Source organism: Anser brachyrhynchus, assembly GCF_964034855.1.
Source record: "Anser brachyrhynchus genome assembly, chromosome: 1".
Classification (NCBI taxonomy): Eukaryota; Metazoa; Chordata; class Aves; order Anseriformes; family Anatidae; genus Anser; species Anser brachyrhynchus.
Genome location: NC_137694.1, coordinates 156096648 through 156119979, shown reverse-complemented (window position 1 = coordinate 156119979; position 23332 = coordinate 156096648). Strand labels below are relative to the sequence as shown.

At 38.7% G+C, this 23332-nt stretch overlaps 1 protein-coding gene across 1 annotated transcript in view; it reads left to right on the top strand.

Annotated features, from left to right (window-relative positions):
• Positions 1-22265, top strand: part of IPO5 (importin 5) — a 41815-nt gene extending 19550 nt beyond the window's left edge. The window contains exons 10-26 of the mRNA XM_080575921.1: positions 2120-2226; positions 3446-3570; positions 3658-3747; positions 3839-4012; positions 4212-4430; positions 5127-5210; positions 5979-6111; positions 6199-6320; positions 6810-6906; positions 7396-7568; positions 8008-8119; positions 8700-8755; positions 11109-11231; positions 11887-12106; positions 16856-17084; positions 18595-18736; positions 21524-22265. Of these exons, the coding sequence (XP_080432047.1) occupies positions 2120-2226; positions 3446-3570; positions 3658-3747; positions 3839-4012; positions 4212-4430; positions 5127-5210; positions 5979-6111; positions 6199-6320; positions 6810-6906; positions 7396-7568; positions 8008-8119; positions 8700-8755; positions 11109-11231; positions 11887-12106; positions 16856-17084; positions 18595-18736; positions 21524-21610 (2293 nt within the window). The 3' untranslated portion in view covers positions 21611-22265. The remainder of the gene's footprint in view (positions 1-2119; positions 2227-3445; positions 3571-3657; positions 3748-3838; positions 4013-4211; positions 4431-5126; positions 5211-5978; positions 6112-6198; positions 6321-6809; positions 6907-7395; positions 7569-8007; positions 8120-8699; positions 8756-11108; positions 11232-11886; positions 12107-16855; positions 17085-18594; positions 18737-21523) is intronic.
• The last annotated feature ends 1067 nt before the right edge of the window (positions 22266-23332 follow it).

Sequence of the window (23332 nt, the reverse complement as noted above, 5' to 3'; positions counted from 1 at the left end):
CTTGCAAAACCAATACAAAGGAATTTATAGGAAAGCTTTTCTAATCTTATGCTTAACTTGAATTTTTTTTTTCTTTCCTCTGGGCTATGGAACTGAAAGTAAACTGCCCTCCCCCACCTCCTCCCCTATGACCCTTTTAATTTGTTTCATTTCTTCAACTTTGCAAGTTTTGCCATACAGGTAGAACTGTCAGATCACTGCATTTGGGTTTGTCAAGTATTCGAATCTTTATTCCATTCAATTTTAAGGGGAAATAGAATACTAGAAAATAAAGCTCAAAACCTTGTCAAATCTCTTAGGGTGTGGAAGTTTATTCAGATGGCCTGCCTTAGGCAGTTTAAGTGCTCTGAATCATCCCCTTGAGGCATGCCAATTTCTTTTTACTGTCAGCAGAGTAACTTAGGTCTTCTCAACACAAGCTATGGATTCCAGTGTGAAATTCCTTCTCTTAACAAGTAGTGAGCAAAGATCCGGAAAACAAGTTGGGCTCAACAAATTTAGCCTGAAGGAGAAACTTAGCTCCTCTAGCCCTCAAAGTAATGGGAGAATTCAAGGCTTTGGTGCAAAACACTGGAAATCAGCTCTGTGGTGGTGATCGTGTTCTTAGTTTATTTTTTCAACATGTTCACTCATGTTACTATGCATTTCCCACCACTCAAGTTCATCTTTGTAGAGAGCTGTCAATGAGCATGATGTACATGCTAACCTCTTCTTGTGCTCGAGTCTTTCTAGCTATGTAAGACGGCTGGAATTCCTGTGCCGTCCAAGAAACTGGCTGATGATCACCAGGCCGTAGCCTACTTAGGGTGTGTTCAGATCTGACTAAGGGGGATGTGAGTCAGCCTACGCCAAAGCATCAGGGAATATTTTAGCATTTCCAGGTTTTTTTGTTGCTCTGACTTCATAGAGCAGTGAAATTCTAAAGAAGGAAGACGCAAATCCAACTTCCTCGTTCCCTGGCAAAAGCTTTGCAAATTTTGCAGGGAAGTGTGTGGTCATTTTTATAAGATAACACTATTTCCTCATATTGAATATTATAAATTAATGGTTAAATGAAAGAACTTGACATCATTTCAGATGAACGTAGCCAATAACTTCGGTGAGTTTGCTCCAATCTAAACCTGTATGCCCATGCTCTGTTGTCTGGCTGGTGATGCTTCTGTTTGAACATGACTAATCTGAATAAAAACATACAGTTTTGTCAGTATCTTTGTGCAAACAGCTTTGTTCACAGCATGTGAATTTCTAGACTGCTTATGGTTTGTAATGAGACTTGGGGATTCAAGCATAACAGTTTAAAGACCTCTGTGTTTCTGACCCTGATGGATGATACTTGAAAGAAGAGGGAGATTCATCCTTTTCTGAACCATTGTTCAGTTTTTCCATTAGCAGGGGTGTCCAGAAGGTATTGTAATAACCTGGAGTTATTACAGTGCTAGTCATACCCAGACTGTAACAGTAGTTAGCTGTGTCCTGGAAGCTTTATTCACTTTTCCATAGGGATTAATTCAGCTGGGTGGAACAAGTCACTTTACATGGGTAATGTTTGGCTGTTCTCAGTTCTGGAACTCGCTGCAAGTCAGAAATTCCTCACCTGGACTGGATGTTTTCTGCCTGAGTCATTGGCCAGGGGATGTGGTGCTATAGTACTGATACTGCAGCCTTGCTGGGAAGTTCTTTTGCATGCTAAAGCTTGAATTCTGCTCGTTCGCTTGATTTGTAGCAAGTCTGAACTGGTTTGTGTTTGTTCTGATGATTTACACAAAAAGATACCGGCCAGTATTTTTTAATTCATTGTAAATATAAGCTATAGATTTTTAGGTATGTGCAATATTGCAAAATTCAGCGCTAGTAAAGTCCACATTTCTCTGGTAATAGACTTGTTCAGTGGGCTAAAAGTAGTAAATGTTAAGTGGAGGATAAATATTTTGTGACTGAGGCATCCGTTATATGTGCCTTTAGATTTGGGTATGCTTTATTTACTTATGGAGGCTCATGGACAATCAGATGGCAAAAGTTTGAGAGTAGAACTGCAAGAAAATGCACTTCTCTGCCTTGTTGTACTGTTCATCTTGCTGTAGGTGTCAAACCTTTTGATGTTTTTGTAACTGTTATTTAGCAATGCAGTTGCTGGTGAGAGTGCACTGGACAGGATGGCATGTGGCCTTGGAGGAAAGCTCGTTTTACCTATGATTAAAGAACATATTATGCAGATGCTTCAGAATCGTAAGTAACTGCAAGTTTTTACAATCCTAGCCTTTTCAGGAACTTCGATACCTCTCAAATGTTCCTGTTTATTTAAGCAATGTATTTTATACACTTCTAATTTCAGCAGCAGAAGCTATAAATGCTGTGAACTTGGAATTTTTTTTACTTTTCATTAGACTGGGATTTGTTAAACTTACGTTCAGTGCATTAAAACTTTTTTCTGGATCCTGAACAGATGTCAAAACCAAAACAATACAGATTCTTAACCTCAGTCTGTAAATTCTTTTCTTATTTTAGGGTATTCTCTCTCAATCAGTGTACAGTGCCCCACAATACCTTAAGTGTGCCTAAACTGCCACCTGTTGTTCTGTAGCTCAAAATTTTTGTTTCTCGGAAGTGTTGCATTTTAGTGAACTTCGAATACATTACAGTCTGTAGATAAGAATGTGTTTCTGCGCCCTACCCCCTGGAATTTCATGCATCAAAATACACAAGTCTGCGATAGACAAGCTCTGTTTATTTATACCAATTTTCATATTTGTTTCATGAGGTGGTTAAATAATGTTCTTATCAATTTCTTTGCATGCTTTTCCTCTTGCAAAGACCTGGTTGAAAGAGGCAGTTGTTCAAAATAAATGTGTGTTTATTGCATATGCTTTCAATTGACCTATGATTTGAGCCTTCAAAATAGAAGATAATGCAAAGATGATGATCATTCTCGGTACTTCTGTAATTTAATGTAAAACCCAGCCTGAAAAGGACTTATCCTGTAGGAAATAGACTATAGGACTATTCAAGGTATCACCTGCAGAGTGTAGAAATTTATCAAATCTGTTCAGAATGGTTTTTCAGTATGAGGGAAGTTTTATTCTGTGACCAGATTAGTGTGACTCTTCTAATGTTAATAGGCTGTTCTGACACTGGGGGGGTGGGAAAAAGTTTCCCTGGTTAGCTCATTTAATTAAAACTCAGTTCCCAGTTATTAGTACTATGTACACGCTTCTATCTCCAGTTTAGAATTCCTTTTATTGGTATAGATTTGGCCTGGATTAGATACGCAGATTTTTGTGCATCACAAAGTATGGATAAGGAAAAGCAAAAAGTATTTAACAAATAAATTTGATGCATTAATTTCCCTTCTCTCACCTATTCTTTCCCACATCACTTTTTTATTTAGTCTTTGAGGTGCTCTGTAGTTTCCAAAATGAATAATAAATATTTTTTCAATCTTCTGTAGCTGACTGGAAATACAGGCACGCTGGCTTGATGGCGCTCTCGGCCATTGGAGAAGGTTGTCACCAACAGATGGAGGGAATTTTAAATGAGATAGTTAATTTCGTTTTGCTGTTCCTTCAGGATCCTGTGAGTCTAATACTTAATTATTTCAAAACATTTTCATTTCTGCTCTTATGACTACTACTTAACCATTTGAGGGTATTACTTTTTCAGCATCCAAGAGTGAGATATGCTGCTTGCAATGCTATCGGACAAATGGCAACTGACTTTGCACCTGGCTTTCAAAAGAAATTTCATGAGAAGGCAAGTAGTAGAACAGTACCAAAAAAAAAAAAAGTAAAATTTTGTCCCATCCAGAAACTTGTTTTTCTGAAAATAAACATTTCTGTTCCAGGTGATAGCAGCTCTTCTGCAAACCATGGAGGATCAAGGCAACCAGCGTGTTCAAGCCCATGCAGCTGCAGCACTCATAAACTTCACTGAAGACTGTCCCAAGTCACTGCTTATTCCATATTTGGATAATCTAGTGAAACATCTTCATTCCACTATGGTGATAAAATTACAAGAGGTATAATACACTGAACAAACGTAATTGGTAGCATATGTAGAATAGCTGAACTATGACATCTGATGTAAACCAGTAGTTAGATCTGCTGGTGTTATAAGCTAACAAGAATGAGATACATATAAGAGCATGTTTTTAGATTCTGCATGCTTTTTAAAGCACATATTTTAATGAAATATAACACTTTATTCTTCTCTTCAAGTTGATACAGAAAGGCACTAAGCTAGTTTTGGAGCAAGTTGTGACTTCAATTGCATCGGTTGCAGATACAGCAGAGGAGAAGTTTGTTCCCTACTATGACTTATTTATGACTTCTTTAAAACACATTGTTGAGAATGCTGTTCAGAAGGAGCTAAGACTTTTACGAGGAAAAACCATTGAATGCATCAGCCTAATTGGTCTTGCTGTTGGTAAAGAAAAGGTAAGATCTTATCTATTGTCTAAACGTATTTTAAAACAGCCAAGTTTTTTGTGATGTTCACTTTAAATTGACATGATTACTTGTTAAAGGTAGTTGTGTTGTTGCTGATTTCCATGTTTGCATTCCTGTTCTATTCTCTGGTAACTGTCTTTCTGTTCAGATTCACAAATTCAGAAGTGAATCTTACAAAATACATCAACTTAAGTTATTCTTGTTTTATTGGACAATGTTGAAAATGTGTGTTTTCTTTTTGTTTTAAGAGGCATACTGGTGCATCTCGTTTAAGCGGGGTCATAGTAGTGGCTAAAATCTATATAGTTAAAAGGAAGCTTAGCATAAGGATTTTTTATTTGTATTTACAGGCAGAGTCCTGGAAAAGTTTGAATGTGCTTGTTATAGAACCGGTAGTAGTAATTTGTCATGATGCTTGATGTATTTGGCAGGGTTTTTTTCTTGTTGATATACTGGTGAAGATGCGTGTCTGTAAAAGTGCCAATACAGCGAAGCTTAAGACTAGAATCACTTGGTGATGCTTCCAGAAAAAAAGTGTTTTTACTTGTATCTTCATTTCAGTCTATTTCAAGATTTGGCTTGTCTTGATAGCGTGTTGGACATAAACAGTCAAATTGTTTGGTGTTAAGATTCAGACAAGTGCCCTTTTAATTTGCCTTCAACACTGCTTTTTCCCACATCTAGTTTATGCAAGATGCATCGGATGTAATGCAGTTGTTGCTGAAGACACAGACAGACTTCAGTGATCTGGAAGATGATGATCCACAGGTATGTTAAAATTGCCTTTTTTATAGTGCATATCTTGTGGTTAATATGGTTAATATTTAAAGTGTTCTTTGTAATGTGATATTCCTTAAAGGGGGGAAAAAAGTAGTTACAGCTTCAGGCTAACTGGTCAGCACATCTCTTAGGAAACTTAAGAGTCACTGCCCTGAGAGGTCCTTAGAATCTTTCACAGAAGTGTGTATAGGAGGTCAGACTTCCAGGAACTGTATTTCATGAAGAGACTTCATCATGTGAGCAATCATTCCTTGTCTATTAGTTACTACTTTGTTTGGCATGAGCGAAGAACTATTTTGGCTTGTGCAACTGCTAAAAAGAAATCCACTTAAACCACAGTGTTACAGTCCTGTGCTCTGTTTGCTATTTTCAGGAATGAGGTTCAGCAGTATCATTTAAATTCAGGAAATTATTCGTTTCAGAGAGAAATTCTTTTGATGACAGTCATGATTGCCTTACAAGTACATTTTACACTGCCATATTTTAACATGTATAGCATCTTTGATAAGAGATACTGTCAATGCGTTGTTATGAATATAGTCTTGGGGGAGAGTTCTTTTGAAGTTTAATTTTTACATGGCTTGCATATTGAATTTGTTTTTCTTAGTCTTCTCTTTGAAACGCATTTTATGCACTGCCAACTTTCTCAAAAAAAAAAATCCTGTTGTATAATGTTCTTCTTTTATGATATCCTTTTAAATATGCGTTAAAATAAAAAGTGGGACATGAAAATTCTGACTGTATTCTTTCTTACAGATTTCTTACATGATCTCAGCATGGGCCAGGATGTGTAAAATCCTTGGAAAGGAATTTCAGCAGTACCTTCCTGTTGTCATGGGACCTTTAATGAAGACTGCATCCATTAAACCTGAAGTAGCTCTCTTAGACAGTAAGTTTTAAGCTAATGTTTTACTTGAAAAACACTGAATGTAATGTCATATCATTTTAAGATTTTAATTACTTTTTTTAATAACAGCACAAGATATGGAGAATATGAGTGATGATGATGGTTGGGAATTTGTAAACCTAGGAGATCAGCAGAGTTTTGGAATTAAAACTGCAGGCCTTGAAGAAAAAGCAACTGCATGCCAGATGCTGGTGAGTAATACGGGGCGATCTTGGTGATCTGTGTATTCCTGGACAATCAAGTCTTGAAAACAAAATCTATAACAAATTTTCTTTATGGTATCGAATTAAAAAGTTTTTTTCTTTTGGTGATAGTGTTGAGTTTGGATTTCAGGCGTTAATTATCCTGTTTACTTGATTAAAGATATTTTTAGAGCTTAAGTTTTTAAGATGAATATCAAGTGTTAGCAAAACTTTGACAGAATTGAAGATGTTAAAGAATTGTACTTTTTTTTGCAAATACTGATGTTTCTGAATTGTTTTTATTAAAAAAGCATGCTTTAAGAGTGAGAAATGATGTTGCTATCAGGGTTTCTTAAACTGCCACAGTTGAGGGGGTAAGTAAATTGCTGCACGTTAAAAAATTCCAATCGTTTAACTATCTTTCTCCCCATTCTGTAATTTAAAAATGTTAGTAAAGGTATTTTCCATTAACGGTGACGCCTCAATATTTTGTTTCAGGTTTGCTATGCAAAAGAGCTAAAGGAAGGGTTTGTGGAGTACACAGAACAAGTTGTAAAGCTGATGGTTCCCTTACTGAAGTTCTATTTCCACGATGATATCCTATTAATAAATTCGACTGTGAAAATGGAAACATAGTTTGGAAGAATCAGTCTTGGTTGATATTTCCTAAATTAATTGAAAGTGTTAGTGTTAGAATATTCTGTTGCTTTATAGCAGATTTGGGGGAGGGAATGTTGGTTTACATATGCCTTTAGGAAACAAATCCTAGCTTTCCCCCCTAGTTTCTTTTAAGTAAGCTTATCTGTAACATTAAAAGCAAACAGTACAGAAAGTGTTCTTTGTGTCAACAAACTGAGGCAACTTGAATAGCTTTCCTGTTTGAAATGGGCTTGAAACAACGTCTAAATAGCAAATAGTTTAATTTTTTTCTAATCTTAATATGTATGTAATTAAGAAATTAAATGCATTAGAGTGTAATAAAAAATCAATTTCAAGTAGGAAATTAATGTCATTATAGTGAGTGGTGCTTGCATTCTAAGGCTTTATGTTGGCCTTGATTGTTTTATTTCCTTAATGATAAAACGTGTTCGAGTGGCAGCAGCAGAGTCGATGCCCCTCCTCCTTGAATGTGCTAGAGTTCGCGGGCCAGAGTACCTCACACAGATGTGGCACTTCATGTGTGATGCGCTCATCAAAGCGATTGGGACAGAACCAGATTCAGATGTTCTCTCAGAAATAATGCATTCTTTTGCAAAGGTAACTTTCTTTTTCTTACAAATTATGTGGCAGTACTGTTGATAGCTTTTTAAGGTAAGAAAGTGTGTGTTTCTGCCTGGAAGAAATGCAAGGCTACATCTACATTTTTGCTCTGATTTTTCTAGCTCTACATTGGTATTTTGAATGTTTGGGCAGGGAGGAAAGAGGGGGGATAAATAAGTATTAACCTAAAATAAATACCAGAAATACCAGGCTTGTTTATTTTAATCACAAACCACTTGAACAATGTAGGTGAAATGTGCAGTGATACTGTGTCTTATTTGATTAATTTGAGAATTGATCACAGCATGACAGCTCTATTAGTGTTATTTCTGCTAATAATCACTTAGTGTGCATTAATATTCTCTGCATGTTTTAGATTTCATTGAGACTGCTCAGGTACCTTAAATCTGAAAAACTGATCATTTTCTTTCACTAGTGCATTGAGGTAATGGGAGATGGATGCCTTAACAACGAACACTTTGAAGAACTTGGAGGAATATTAAAAGGAAAACTAGAAGAGCACTTTAAAAATCAAGAATTAAGACAGGGTAGGTCAGCATAAATTTCTGTTAATGTAGAATCATAGTAGCTGTTCTTTAAAGCAGAACTTCCAATCATTTCTGAACACAAAAATGCTTAGTTGGGATTTCTTTAACTTGCGTATTTATACAAGTCAGTTGGACTTTGAAACAGCAAAATCCACTGAATTACATTTGTAAGCTCTGGGAGGATGAAGATAGTGTAATTTGAAGTAATACTGTAGTAGATTAATCAAAACTTGATGGACAGATTACCTGAAGATGGCACTTGTGTCTGTGGAGTTGTCACTTCTGTGTCTTTTCATCTGAAGACTTTGCAATTTTAAAGCAACAGTGGAGTCTTATTTCTATACTTTTTTGTCCTTGTGACCATGTTTCATGTTCTTCTACATGTTACTGGTCTGAGGTGTGTCACTGTATTTGTTTTTCTGTGAAAGCTCTTTGAAGTTTCATAAAGACAGAAAATTCCTGTGGCATCTTCAGATAGTGTTTCCCATTTTCTAAATTTGTTTCTGAATCTGTTTTTCCTTTCACAAGCTTCTTAAGCATATGTAGCAATCTAATTGTTTAACTTTTCTTTTTAATTTAGTGAAAAGACAAGATGAAGACTACGATGAACAAGTTGAAGAGTCATTACAAGATGAAGTAAGTTGTTTTGGGTAGTTTTTCCCCTCATAAAGTACCAGGATGGAAATGCATTACACAGATATGACATGCAACTCAGTTAAAGTATAGTGCATCCTCTCAGAATTATTTCTTCCTGGGAGAATGCACTGTTGTCATATTCCTTCCAGAAATGGGTCACGCTGTGCATGTGAGTTGGAAAACACCAAAGGTTTCCTTGTCCAGTATACTGAAAGAAGAATTTCAGGATCTAGCTTTTCACTTCATCCTCTCAAGCAATTCTTCTCATAACTTTTTCTTAAGTAGTCTGTCAGATGCTTTTGTGATAATCCAAGGCCCACCCTTGCTGACTTACTTTCCTTTGTGCCTTATTACCTAGGTGGCTCTTAATCTTTGAGCCATACCTCTGATACGTAGACCTCTGACACATGAGATCAGGAGCCTGTCTGAAAAAGGGATAGCCTTAAAATAGTATCACAGAAGGACAACAGAATGAACAGCTGGCGTATTGTTTTCTTAGGAGAAAATACCAAAATAACTACTTATCCTCTAAGATACCGAGCCACCTTTAGTTTGAAGTAGAAGTGACTCTAGAAAAAATACAATAATTCTGTTAATCTCTCCATACTAATGATGATTAAATAAAGAATAAGTTACTGCTGTGTATAATGAGACATAGAGGATACTCAGTAAATTTAAGAAAGATTTTTGCCACATGATGCATAATTAGATTGTGCAGCTTGACTACCTGAATTTACACTGTTTGCAGACTCCAGAATATATCCTAACAAATCAGGTACCTGTGTGTAAATACGTTCTTAAATAATGCATTTCTTGTGCCCTTTTCCTTTGGGAACTTTAGGCTTGCATTTAAAAGGATAGAATTCTGGCAACTGCGTACTGCTTGGGATCAAAAACAACAAAAAGCCCACAGTTCAAGTCTTGAATCAAAAGCCTTTCCTGATTTTTTTTTCTCCCTTTCTTATTTGTAGTGTTTAGTCTTTCTTCTTAACTGTCACTCTATAGTGATAAGGAGAGAAAATGCTAGCAAACAGAACCATTTCAAGAGAAGCTGTATCCATACTCTGCAACAGAGTTGCAAGGCATTTTTAAAAATGTTTTAATTCGTATTTGCTGTTGTTTTTTGAAGACTGCAAGGAGGACTTGTCTGTGTTGCTTTGTGAAAGGAGGCGTAGGACCAGAATGTCACTTGCCATATGGACAGAATTAACACGTAGTAATGAGCAACATTTGGTTATACATCTTCAGTCCCAGAATATGTGTATGTAAGCACTTACCTCAAGGCAGCAGAAATATTAAGGGGTACATAAAGGCAATGACAGAAGTCAAGAAAGAAAGATACTGAAACAGTAATGTCAATCAAATATCCAGATACAGCCCTGGCTTAGGCAGTAGCTATTTTTTTGATTTGATGTGGGGTAGGAGGAGGCATACATTATGCAAACATAACTCTATCCATACGCATCTATTATTGGCTATTAGTAAAATAAATAAGTAAATAATTTGTTTTAAATCCATACCAGGCCAGATGGACCTTGTGATGTGCTGAGCTGCAGCAGTTCTTTCTCTCTATTTTCATTTGTGCATGTGTTCCAGAGTTACTGCTTAAATTATGCCTTGGCAATGCAGAAGTTGACTAAACAGTGAGGGTTTAAATATCATGTTGTGGCAGGCTGCCTGTTGCATGAGAAATAGTTATTAGTTTCTCACTAGGGACCAGAAACTACCTGTGTTCTGTTTTCCCTGCCTGTGAAAGGATAAACTGATTAAGGGAACCATGCAGAGTACAGCAGAACAAAGTCAAATGGTTTTCCCAGCACAAGCATGTCTAAGGTTGTAGTCCTCACTTGCAGATATGACGTGAGTTAATAGCTGAATCTGTGCAACGAATGTTTACTTCACCGGTTTGATTTGTTAATTAGGCAAGGTGAAAAATGAAGTTAAAGGATAAGAGGAGAAGATTAATACTCTTCGTATTTTTGCCACGTTCTAGCACAAAGGCAGTTATCTGTTTACTTTTCAATAAAAGCTTTTACAGTATATGTAAGCTCCAGAAGAGGAAAAGGGCCTTCTGTTTTCTGTAAAGGGAATCCACTGAAGCATTTGTCTTAAAACTTTTCCATCCCTAAGACAAACCTACGAGTCCTAGATGATGGGACGCTCTTAAGTTAAATAGCAGCAGACTTTAACCTTGAAGCAAGAGTTCAAAATATTGGACTCAAAAAGACTCTTTACAAAACCAAATCATTAAACAGCTTTCTTCTATTAGTTTAGAGACCTTAGGGTTTCATGTGATTTTCTGGTATTTTAAAGATCACTGGTCTCAATCTGAGTTGTATCCTTTTCCTATCAGGATGACAGTGACGTTTATATTTTGACTAAAGTATCCGACATTTTGCACTCAATATTCAGCAGTTATAAAGAGAAGGTGCTGCCGTGGTTTGAAAGGCTACTTCCACTAATTGTCAACTTAATTGTAAGTACCTAATTTTCCTTTTTACTGTCTTTTTTTTGTTGTTCGTTTTTCTCCTGAATGCGCAGTAGGTATTCCGTGCTGACATCTCAGAGAACTTGGTAGATAGAATGTAGCAGTTGTTTTACAAAATAGAGGCATTTCAAGGTTTAGTCCAGGTCTAATATGAAGTCACACCATGCTTTTTTTAAAAAAATGCCCTGCTATGATAATTATAATTTCTGTGTTGCAAGATCTAGGATCTCTGACATGACTATTTTTAGAAATTTAATTTTCCTGGGAGTGTCTACTAGAGAGTGTATACTCTATAAAAGGGATTTTAAGAAGGCAGCCAAAAAAAAAGCATGGCAGACTATTGGGAAAAATTGAGAATGGAATAGGTAATGGAGCATGAAATACAGGTAAAGGATTTAGCCAAAACCATTATTCTTTTAATTAGCTCAGATATTCACCTGGATTTTATTAGGTTAACGATACTGCTGCAACTATCACTATAGAAATTGATGTGCTTGTAGAATTAATTTTAATCCAGGAAGAATTTAACAAAAATGCTAGACCACTGTTACTATAACACTGTGATTGTTTTGTTGATACAATCATTGACTGTACAAAACTACCTGTTTTAAGGTGGCTTCAATATTACCTGTTTTTGCTGCAGTGTCCGCAGAGGCCATGGCCGGATAGGCAGTGGGGGCTGTGCATTTTTGACGACATCGTGGAGCACTGCAGCCCCTCTTCGTTCAAGTACGCTGAATACTTCCTGAGGCCGATGTTACAGTCAATATGTGATAACAGCCCGGAGGTTAGGCAAGCAGCTGCCTACGGTGTTGGAGTTATGGCACAATTTGGTGGGGACAGCTATCGTCCTTTTTGCACAGGTATGTGTGTTCACTTGATAAAATGATTCGAATGTGTGATCCTGGGCACAACACTCTCCCCACAACCCTACACATACCACCACCCCAAAATAAAGTACTGCTCACATTTGGTTAATGAGGTCTTAACTCTTTGGCAATGAAAACCTGCCAGTATGAGCTCTGTGGTAGACTGATTATTACTAAAGTACCTGAATTCTGTTGGTTGATGATGCACTTAATAGCATTTCTGTATTCTGCTTAGCACATTTGATTTACATAGATTTTTAAAAATATAGTCTGTGCAGATGCTCATTTCTTAAGAAATACCTTTCTTGTACATGTCTTTTTAAATTGTCCGCAGAAATGCTTCCTAAAAGACTTTTTTGAAAACTCTTCCATAAACTTTTTGTCTTGTCCCAGTACTAGAGGAGTACAAACTGAGGTCAGGACTGTTCTGATTTTGGAGTTTTGGTGGTGTTTTTTTGGTGGTGGTTTTTCAGCCGATGAAGTCTCATTTTGTCATTCATTAGACTTTACCTTGGCCAGCTTTAAACCTTTTTCATATTTGGACAAACAATTCTTGACTAAGCCCAGACACCTGCCTTCACCTTTAGTTGGATGTTTAGATAAAATAACCTTTTTATTTTACAGCATACAGCCTATTAGCAGGCATCTCAAAAGCATTTTAGATACAACTATACATAAAAGAACTTTGTGATTTATTTTAATAGATGAACACGGCTTGACACGGTTTCCCATAGGATCCTACTGGACAAAATGTCCACCATACAGCTAAATAAAAACATCATACGATGGGTGAGCAATTGGCTAACGGGCAGGGCCCAAAGGGTTATGGTAAATGGGGCTGCGTCAGGCTGGCGGGCGGTCACCAGTGGGGTCCCTCAAGGCTCCATTTTAGGGCCGGTACTTTTCAATATTTTTATAAACGATCTGGATGTAGGAATAGAAGGTATTTTGAGCAAGTTTGCTGATGACACCAAACTTGGAGGAGTTGTGGACTCGAATGAGGGTGGAAAGGCCTTGCAGAGGGATCTGGATAGGTTGGAGAGCTGGGCGATCACCAACCGCATGAAGTTCAATAAGAGCAAGTGCCGGGTCCTGCACCTGGGACGGGGAAACCCTGGCTGCACATACAGACTGGGCGATGAGACACTGGAGAGCAGCCTAGAAGAGAGGGATCTGGGGGTCGTGGTAGACAGCAAGTTGAATATGAGCCAGCAGTGTGCCCTGGCGGCCAGGAGGGCCAACCGTGTCCTGGGGTGCATCAAGCACGGCATCGCTAGTAGGTCAAGGGAGGTGATTGTCCCGCTCTACTCTGCGCTGGTGTGGCCTCACCTCGAGTACTGTGTGCAGTTCTGGGCACCACAGTATAAAAAGGACATGAAACTGTTGGAGAGTGTACAGAGGAGGGCTATGAAGATGGTGAAAGGCCTGGAGGGGAAGACGTACGAGGAACGGCTGAGGTCACTGGGCCTGTTCAGCCTGGAGAAGAGGAGGCTGAGGGGAGACCTCATCACAGTCTACAACTTCCTCGTAAGGGGGTGTCGAGAGGCAGGAGACCTTTTCTCCATTAACACCAGTGACAGGACCCGCGGGAACGGGGTTAAGCTGAGGCAGGGGAAATTTAGGCTCGACATCAGGAGGGGGTTCTTCACAGAGAGCGTGGTTGCACACTGGAACAGGCTCCCCAGGGAAGTGGTCACTGCACCGAGCCTGTCTGAATTTAAGAAGAGATTGGACTGTGCACTTAGTCACATGGTCTGAACTTTTGGGTAGACCTGTGCGGTATCAAGAGTTGGACTTGATGATCCTTAAGGGTCCCTTCCAACTCAGGATATTCTATGATTCTATGAAGATCAGCTGTGATTAGAAACAAACTAAATCCATGGCATGAGAAGCTATCTACCCCATAGGTTTTACTGTCTTCTCTGAAAACATCATGTTTGTGAGCTCTTATTTATAACTTAATTTCTTTACTGATTAATATATGGTGCTAGCATATTGATTTGTTGCAACTTTGTAGCAGTGTGTTAAAAAGTTGAGACAGTTCAGAAAAAGCAGATTTCAGTTTGGATATTTCTGGCACTCAGATGAAAAAGATAGGAATCTCTAGAACTTGTAAATGGCACAGGAGCTACTTTATGGCGAAACTAAGAATTAAAAATAGAGTTAGTAAAGAATAAAAAAGTAAGATTAAAGGGGGGAAAACTACAACAAATCAAGTAGCTAAGGGGGAAAATAAGTTTACAAGGTTACAATTCATGGGGCTGTCAACATTGCTCCTATTTCTTGCTTCTAACCTCATGAAGTTCAACAAGGGCAAGTGCAGGGTCCTGCACCTCGGGAGGAATAACCCCAAGCACCAGTACAGGCTGGGGGCTGACCTGCTGGAGGGCAGCTCTGCAGAGAGGGACCTGGGCGTCCTGGTGGACAGCAGGCTGACCACGAGTCAGCAATGTGCTCTTGTGGCCAAGAAGGCCAACGGTGTCCTGGGCTGCATTCGGAAGAGTGTTGCCAGCAGGTCAAGGGAGGTGATCCTCCCCCTCTACTCAGCCCTGGTGAGGCCACACCTGGAGTACTGTGTCCAGTTCTGGGCTCCCCAGTACAAGAGGGACATGGAGCTACTGGAGCGAGTCCAGAGGAGGGCTACGAAGATGATGAAAGGATTAAGGAACCTGTTGTAGGAGGACAGGCTGAGAGACCTGGGCCTGTTTAGCCTGGAAAAGAGAAGGCGGGGGGGGAAACCTCATTAATGTGTATAAATATCGGGGGGGGGAGGGGTTGTTGAGAGGATGGGGCTGGTCTCTTTTCAGTTGTGCCCAGTGGCAGGATGAGAGACAATGGGCACAAACTGAAGCACGGGAAGTTCCAGCTGAATATGAGAGGGCGCTTCTTTACTGTGAGGGTGACAGAGCACTGGCACAGGTTGCCCAGAGAGGTTATGGAGTCTCCTTCTCTGGAGATACTCAAAACACCCTGGATGCCATCCTGTGCAATGTGCTCGAGGTGATCGTGCTTGGCAGGGGGCTTGGAATAGATGATCTTCAGAGGTCCCTTCCAACCTGGGTCGTTCTGTGATTCTTATGTTGGTAGAAGGATATAATCAGCTACTTTGTGTGAATACTGTATTAATCAAACACGTGTGTTTCTTCCTAAATCATGTTAGTGGCCTCAAGTCTTTTGGTGGAGTAAGATGACAGTCGTTACAAAAATTATTGTAGAAGATGTTCTTTTATAGTTAAAAGATGGTGGGGTATTTTGGGGGATCGTTTGGTTCGACTTGTTTTTTTTGAATTATCTACTGCAAAGTCTGTGTGAGAGAATAGATCTGTTTTGTAGACAGGAAAAAACGTCTCCTAAATTGTAGGGAGAAGATAACGCTGATTTGGGTGCCTTACTAATCTTATGGCTGCAAGGACGCATATGGATGACACAGTCATCCATTGCTACTAAGCAGTATGAGGAAACAGATGAGATTTAGCTCCGGTAGTCATGATAGCCTGAGGCGTAAAATGCAGACTTAGTTTGTCTGGACATTGCAGACTTCTGTGAAACAAGCTCTGCTTTACAGAGAAGTCTCATTATCCTGCGTTCAGTACACAGGCTCGTGGTTCTACTGACCAATGTTCCTGTGGTTCTGTAATAACCAACCCCGTAAAAGTATCCTCTTGTAGCTTAGAGTTTTTTTTTTTCAGAGCTGCTGAATTCTTCAAAAATCAAATTCAGTAAGGGCAGTATACCAAAGTGTCACAGTGTATTACTTGACTGCAAAGCTTACTGATGAAAATCAAGTATTGTGAGATCTCACTCTTCAGTAATTGGAGTTATTTTGAAGTGTGCCTTCTGCACAATTCCACAACCTGTTTTCTGTGCTGGTATAGAATTTTACAGGTTTAGGATTGTATTTTTAGCAGAACACCACAGGGACAGTTCTTCCTGCTTTTAGGGTGCTTCTGAAGGCTGTATGGACAGAAGTAACCAAAAATGTGACATGAATGCTCATTAGAAGTATGTATGTGGTTACCCACATGACTATTTTAAGTAAAATAATTATTAACCTTGCAATAAAATGGGTATTTTTCCGTGAAGTTTGATTTTTGTGATTTAAACCATGCCAGGTGGATTCACCAGATGAGATTAGTTTCGAGTTTTTCCTAGCGCACCTTTTTTTGGGGTGATGGGGGGACAGGGGCATGATATATGTATGTCCATACATATATTTGTGTGTGTATGCACATGCAATAGGTGCACAGCAGGCAGGCACTTTGGGCATGCACTGCAGTCCAAATTAAAGTGAATGTCACTGTTCTAGTGCTTTTCATCATCTGTGTTTATAAAAGCTGTTAGATAACAAACGTCTGTTTAATCTATTTTTTAACTATAAATTACAATGTCTTGTAGGTTGTGTGAGTACAACCGAGAGACTGAAGTTTTTTTGTAAAGCAAACCCAAACTTTTGCAGTAGCTGTTCCCTTGTGTTTCTTTGCATAGCTCTATCTATGTCTTTTACGCAGTATTGAGCAGGGAAGAACCTAAAAGCAGTGGGACATTGGCATGACTGGAGTAACAGGGTGGTAGTGGAGCATTGGGATGGCTGGATTTTGCTGCTTGGGTGACAAGAGAAAACACCACAACCTAGTTCATAGACCTTGTGTAATATACGCAGTTATCTCATGTAGACTTTGTTGGTGAAATATAACTTGATTGTGCATTTGTGCATTAAATTTTATTCTTTTGTTTAACAATTAGAAGCGCTTCCTTTGCTGGTGAGAGTCATTCAGTCACCAGATGCCAAAACCAAAGAGAATGTCAATGCAACAGAGAACTGCATTTCAGCTGTAGGAAAGATAATGAAATTCAAGCCAGACTGTGTAAATGTTGAAGAAGTTCTGCCACACTGGTTATCATGGCTTCCACTTCATGAAGATAAAGAAGAAGCTGTTCATACTTTCAATTATCTGTGTGACTTAATTGAGAGGTAAGGTGAACTCCTGATGTTAAGCACAAAACAAGCTTGTTTGCAGGTTGTTTGTTTGCATTCATTTTCTAAAACTGAGAAGCTGTCAGATTAACCTATGAATGCTTTAGAGAAGATAATTTACAAAGTTGTAACTGAGCCTTCCAGTGTGTTATTACTGTTCTATAAACAGTCACTGTTCTCATCCTAACATGTCTTGAAAAAAATCCTGGCAGCTTTTTATATGTACATGATGGATATCAGCTGGGAACTTCTGAAGGAAGTTTCAGGCAAACTTTTGATACTCTGCTTCTATCTCAGCACTGCCCAGGTGTTTTTACTTAGGAACAGCATGTATGCACTTGCAGTCTTGTTTTCATAACCTTTTAAAATAGCTTTGCACCTTTTTGATGTTGAATATTGACAAAACAAGAGTGTGAACTAGAGAAATAATAGGTAATTTCATGACAGAGTGTGTCTCCCTGAAGTCCGTAGTAATTTCAGTTACTGTTGAAAGCATCTTGTCCCAAAGCTTGTTCTTTAGATTTGTGCTTCCTCCCATAGGTCAGGGCTGGGGGGCAGGGACTTCTGATGCAGGTGGAAGTCGCACTTGGTAATTGTGTACAGGAATTTCAGCTTCTGAATCATTATATAGTAGTCATGTGAATCATTATATAGTAGTCATGTTCTAGTTATTGGCTGATGCTGAGTATTATATCTCACTGGGAAAGTAGAAAGTAAGTCTCTAAATAGGAAAGACTGTAGGAAAGCTATGTTAATACCACGTATCTGTGTAAAAATGGGTGGTGGTAACTGAAGGCTCTATACTGATAATAGCACAGTTGTATTGAGAAACCATAATAATACGTGGGCGTGTGTGCATGTCAGTACAGAAATTGAGATTTCTAGTACTAGCACACTTCTCTTGTCCCCAGCTCTGTGCAGATGGCTCAGCCTTGTTACGTACTTCTGCATTCACAGCCCCTGTGTTCTAGCAGCGGTAGGTGGCAGGGCTGGAAGTGGAACATGTTTTCCACCCAGATCCCTGGTTGCCAGCACTCCTCTACTCCAGCACTTAGCTGGGAAAGATGGTGCAGAACTGTTTACTTGTGCTGTCAGTGAGAGTGCTGGCAGAGAGCTGAAGTCACTGGTGCTCTCTGACACCAGTAATACAACCTCTTCCCACTTCCAGCACTGAGAGGGAAAGAAAGAGGCCCTTTTAGGCAGGGTATTTGTCGCATTATTTACAGTTCCATCTGCATGGAACTCAACAGTCCCATAAAGTACAGAACTTCTTTCTGATAGTGTAGGCTGATTAAAGAATCAGCTGGTTAAATATTAACAGGAGAGGGAACATTCTGTCTGCAGGCAACAAAGCCATGCGTACTTACTAAGCTGAATGAAACTTAAATGTAAACAAGCAGCTTAAGAATAAGATATTTCAAAATGACTCAACCTACATTTGAAATGTTTACCAAACTTTTTTAGTTAAGCACTGATTTATTTGTAATATCTGTTTTGATCATAACAGCAACAACCCGGTTGTCCTCGGTCCCAACAACTCTAACCTTCCCAGAATATTCAGTATAATTGCGGATGGTGAAATTCATGAAGCTATTAAACACGAAGATCCATGTACCAAGCGGTTGGCTAATGTTGTTCGCCAAGTGCAGGTAAACACTTTTTTTCTTAGGTATAGAAGGAACATTTAGGATCTGCTTTTGGATGTAAGCAAACCATTAGACCAGTTTTGAGAGCCTTGTCTCCTTAGAGAATGATGCTTCAACCAGTGATCATGGAGATCCTTGGACAGTCCTAGAACTGTTACTGATAAAACTTGTAACATTTGCACTTGGAAAAGGAATAAAGCCTGTCTTTTAATCTAAATTTCTCAGGTCCCTGTTAAATGGAAAAAAAAAATAGTTTTAAGATACCTGCAGCTAGATGGTTAACATGCTAGCCAGTATTAGGGTTTGGGTTTTTGTTTCTGTTTTTTTTAATTATTTCCTTCTATGAGTCAGAAATTGAAGTCTGGAGAGGAATCTGCCTATCTGTGTATCAGTGAACTCTACTGCAGAATTTGATCCACCCCATGGTTCCTGTAAGGGTCCCCGGCATCCTGTGGTGATTCACTAGTAGAGCAGAGGCTTAGTATCTTTGCTAGACAATGAGTGCAAACTACAAGTAATTTTACTGCTGGCCTCTTTAATCCAGAGTAACTATGGGCTTGTGTTCCACACTTCCCTGCCTTTGGGGAACCACCTCAAAGTTCACTTCGTTAGTGCTGTACTGAGTACTTATGGTGCTGGGTGGTAAGGATGTCGTCATTCTCAGTATTCACACGGCACCTCTCTGCAGTGTCATGGGTGAGAGGGCGAATCAGGTCTCATCCAGAGCCAGGTGCTGTCAGGTGGGCTGACTTGACAGTTGCAGCACCTAATGACGGAAAGTAGTGAGCCTGACAAGCACATGGCCTGTCAAATGTGTGTGGGATTTGGAGCAGCGGCTCTTCAGTCGTTGTCCATTGTACCTGGCATGCTGTGGCATGAACTCAGGTTCAAGAGTTCTAGAAACAGACTCATCCAAGTGAATCCTTCCCAAAATCCTGTATCAGCCTGTGAGATACAGTATGTTTGGTACAAAGTGACCTATTTTATTGAAACTCTGAGTTGAGGGCATGAAAATACAATGAAATGAAGCAAAAATTCCAAGTGAAACTGATCCAAGTGGTTGCCATAGATTCTCACTTCCAGATACAAATCCTTTGCTGTTAGTATTTAAAGTCAGGGTATAGAACTTGGGCTATGCCAATACATTTGCTAAGTTTAACTTAAACGGTCAAAAGCAGCTTATTTTTCCACAATACAGTGGTATGTATGTGTATAGGTTAATTGTGTATTGTTTTTTTTGTGTTGCTTTTGTAAAGTTGTTTTTGCCACATTTGATAGGAATGTCTAGGATGGAAATGAGTTCTGACTCGATCAATTTACCTTCAGCCTGGGGTGGGGGGAAATCTTAAAGCTCATGGTATGGGTCGTTTTGTCGGTGATAGTTTTTTGTTTGTTTTTAAGAATTGTAGTTTACTGTTACCTATCTTGTATCTCTCCACACATAATAACTTGATTTCAGCAGAGCACTGTAAATGTTTGTACCATGGTAGGGATTTTGAAGGGTGTGTAGTTGCTAACAGTCTCCTAGAATCTGTGAAGCAGCAGCAGGCAGAAAGACTTTCTTCTGCAGTCATCTGAGTAAGCTGTTCCGTTGCCAGCCCCTGACATGAGTAACATTACAGTCATAGTTGGAATTAAATGCGAACGTCTTCCCTCGTGCTTAGGTGTTCTCATGCCAGGAATATTTCAGTGTAATATCAATTTAAAATTCAGAAGTGCTGGAAGAGCACACTTAATTCTGCAGTACTCCACAGTACACTGAGAGTATAAAATGCCTAATCTTATTTAAAACAAACTAAACCTAAAAATAAAAAAATTCTTGAGGACTTTGTCTTCACAGAATTCAGAAGAATTAGAATCCATTTTTATTTTTTTAAATGTGTGAGAACAGGGCGCTTATAATAGCTGAAAATATATCAAACTTGCACTAAAACAATCTTTTAAAATGTACTTAAAGATCACTGCTATTACAAAGGACAATCTAATGACCTAAAGCCAATCACATGCAATATTTTCTTTCCTGTCACTGTCATTCTAAGCCAAGGGCCAAGTAGTTTCAGCTTCTTTTGATAATCCAAAAAGTACTGGTTTCCAAACATCTTTCAATTTTCAGGATTTTCTGGTACCCTTAGCACCAGTTCCTACTTCTGGTGACTTTAAAAGCTAGCCTATCGGCGGAGGACTCTGGTAGCGCATACGAGGTATTCTGAGGCAAAGGAGAGTGTGGGTTTAGGTTTACCTGGATAAATGGTGTATACATTCTCTGTGGGAGGCAATTTGCTGTTCTTCTCTCTAAACAGTAATCCAGTGCGTCTGCAGCGGAATTTTACATACATACACACACAGTCACGCTGTAATCACAGTGCTCAGTTTTTCTGAAGGCGTTATTGATGCACCAGTACCTAAAAGATAATCTTGTATTTAAGTATGATTCAGTATTGCCTGAACGTTGATCTTCTAACTTGAGTGCAAGGCAGAGCAAATGGCTAGAATGAGGAGTCAATTTGTAAATTGACCCACGTAGTTGCAGGGAGTTCCTAGGAGTTTCAAATCAATTACTCGTGGCGCTACTTAACCACAACTTGCCTCCATTGAGCATGTCACAGCATCTCTAATGAGCCTATGCAGAACTGTGTAATAACTGAAGATTTCGGTCTGTCCTTTGGCATATATATAACAGGGATAAGCCCAGTGAACGTTGAGCTCTCTAAGCATGTGAAAGCTTAGTATGTGCTTTAGAAGCTTGTCAGCCTTCATAAACACAACTTCTCTTCTTTCTTTTTTCCCTAGACATCTGGAGGACTGTGGACAGAATGCATATCACAGCTCAATGCAGATCAACAGGCAGCCATACAGGAGCTCCTGAACTCTGCTTGAAGGGCCTTAATTATCATCTGCAAGAAAACTAACTCCAAATAAATGTTTACCCTATTGTTTAGGTTTCTTTTGTTTCTTTTTTGAGTAAAACAGAACTGTAGTGCGTGTAGGCCATACTTCTGCAACCTACAGGCAGTGGCAGCAGGAAGAAGCATTCTTTCAGAACGGTGTTTAAATCGGTTTCTATCCCACAACACTGAAGAAGTTTCCTGTAAACCCTACAATAGCACTGAAGAGTATTTTTCTAACGGTATTAGCCATCCATATGATGGTGAAAGGGAAACAAGTTGAATTTCCTCATTAGACATAATGAATTAAGAAACAGCTTTAAGACCTTGTATTCAGCAGTAGATGTACGTTATAACAGATAAACATTTCTCTACATCTAGTGTTAATTGTATTAATTGGAGTGTGAGTCTTTGTAGGGTAGAAAGCGCCCTTCTGCCCAACAAGTTAGTAGATCAAAAGATGAAAAACCGAAGACAAAAACATCGAGCATGAAGACCTCATTGATCGCACTTTCAGATTCCCAAAAACAACTTGTACAGTGACTCAATGAGGAAAGCTGTTCAGCTTCCAGCCCTTGAATGTGAAGTCTCTTTGGCATGTCTGACAGTATCTCATTCACTCCTCAATAAATGACATTGAAACACAAGAAGCTTGTGTAGAAGTCCAGTGATGTGTGGTTCTTTTAATTTCCTCTTGTGAAAAGATGCAAGTGACAAGCTATACAAGTCATGATTTTATATTTGAAACTTTGTATATTGTTGCCTATTGCAGATTTTATGCATTTTTTGTTTCTTGACTTTTTAACAAATTTTTCACCCACGTGTGTAGAATGGAAACTTAACTGCATTCCTTTTATGACAGTAAACTTACATATCTTGACTTAAAAATGTTTATCATGTTCAGATGCAATTGCATTTCATAACTTATAAAATGTAGCGTTGTTCCAGCTGCAAATGTGCAACCCAGTGATAATATAGTAGTATGTATTTTATTTAAAGCGATCAGATATAATTGGTAGCCTGACCTGAAAGAATCAAAAACTGTTTCAGGGGTTTTTTAGTACTCCAAGAGCAATACACCATTTACCAGCTAACATGAAGCTAAAATAAACATAGAGTATCTGATTTCTAACAAAAGTCAGTGTGAAGTTTTTGTGCTTATATTAGTTCAAGATGTTAGTATTTGTGTTGATCTTTATAAGCTTCAGTTCTTTACTAGAGCGTTTTTCAAGTCAATCTCGACGGTCGCTTAAAACATACACATATTTTAAAAGAAGGTACAAGTTTCCCTCCTTTATAACAAGAAAATGCAGAAAGCTACACGTAATAAATTTGTAAGAGTTAGCTTAGTTTTGCCTCTGAAAGTTGTTTGAATGAAGTGACACAGAATGAGGTGTATCAAAAGCCATCCTAGATCATTATATCCAAATACTTCTGTGACTTAAAACTGCCTTAACCATGTGGATTGACACTGTAGTTTGTTTAGAGGTAGCTGAAATAACACAACAAAGTACCTACAGCTCCAGTTCCCACTTTGTTAAATATTTTTAATCTTGTATTTGCAAAGTTCAAGTATTCATACATCTGCAAAATGAATTCGAAACAGATACAGTGAGAGAACTACTAAGTCAGGTTATTTATCTCAAGCACTGATACTACAAAAATCAGCCTATTTCATACCCTTGATTTTTCCTGTATAAAGTATTCTTTGTTT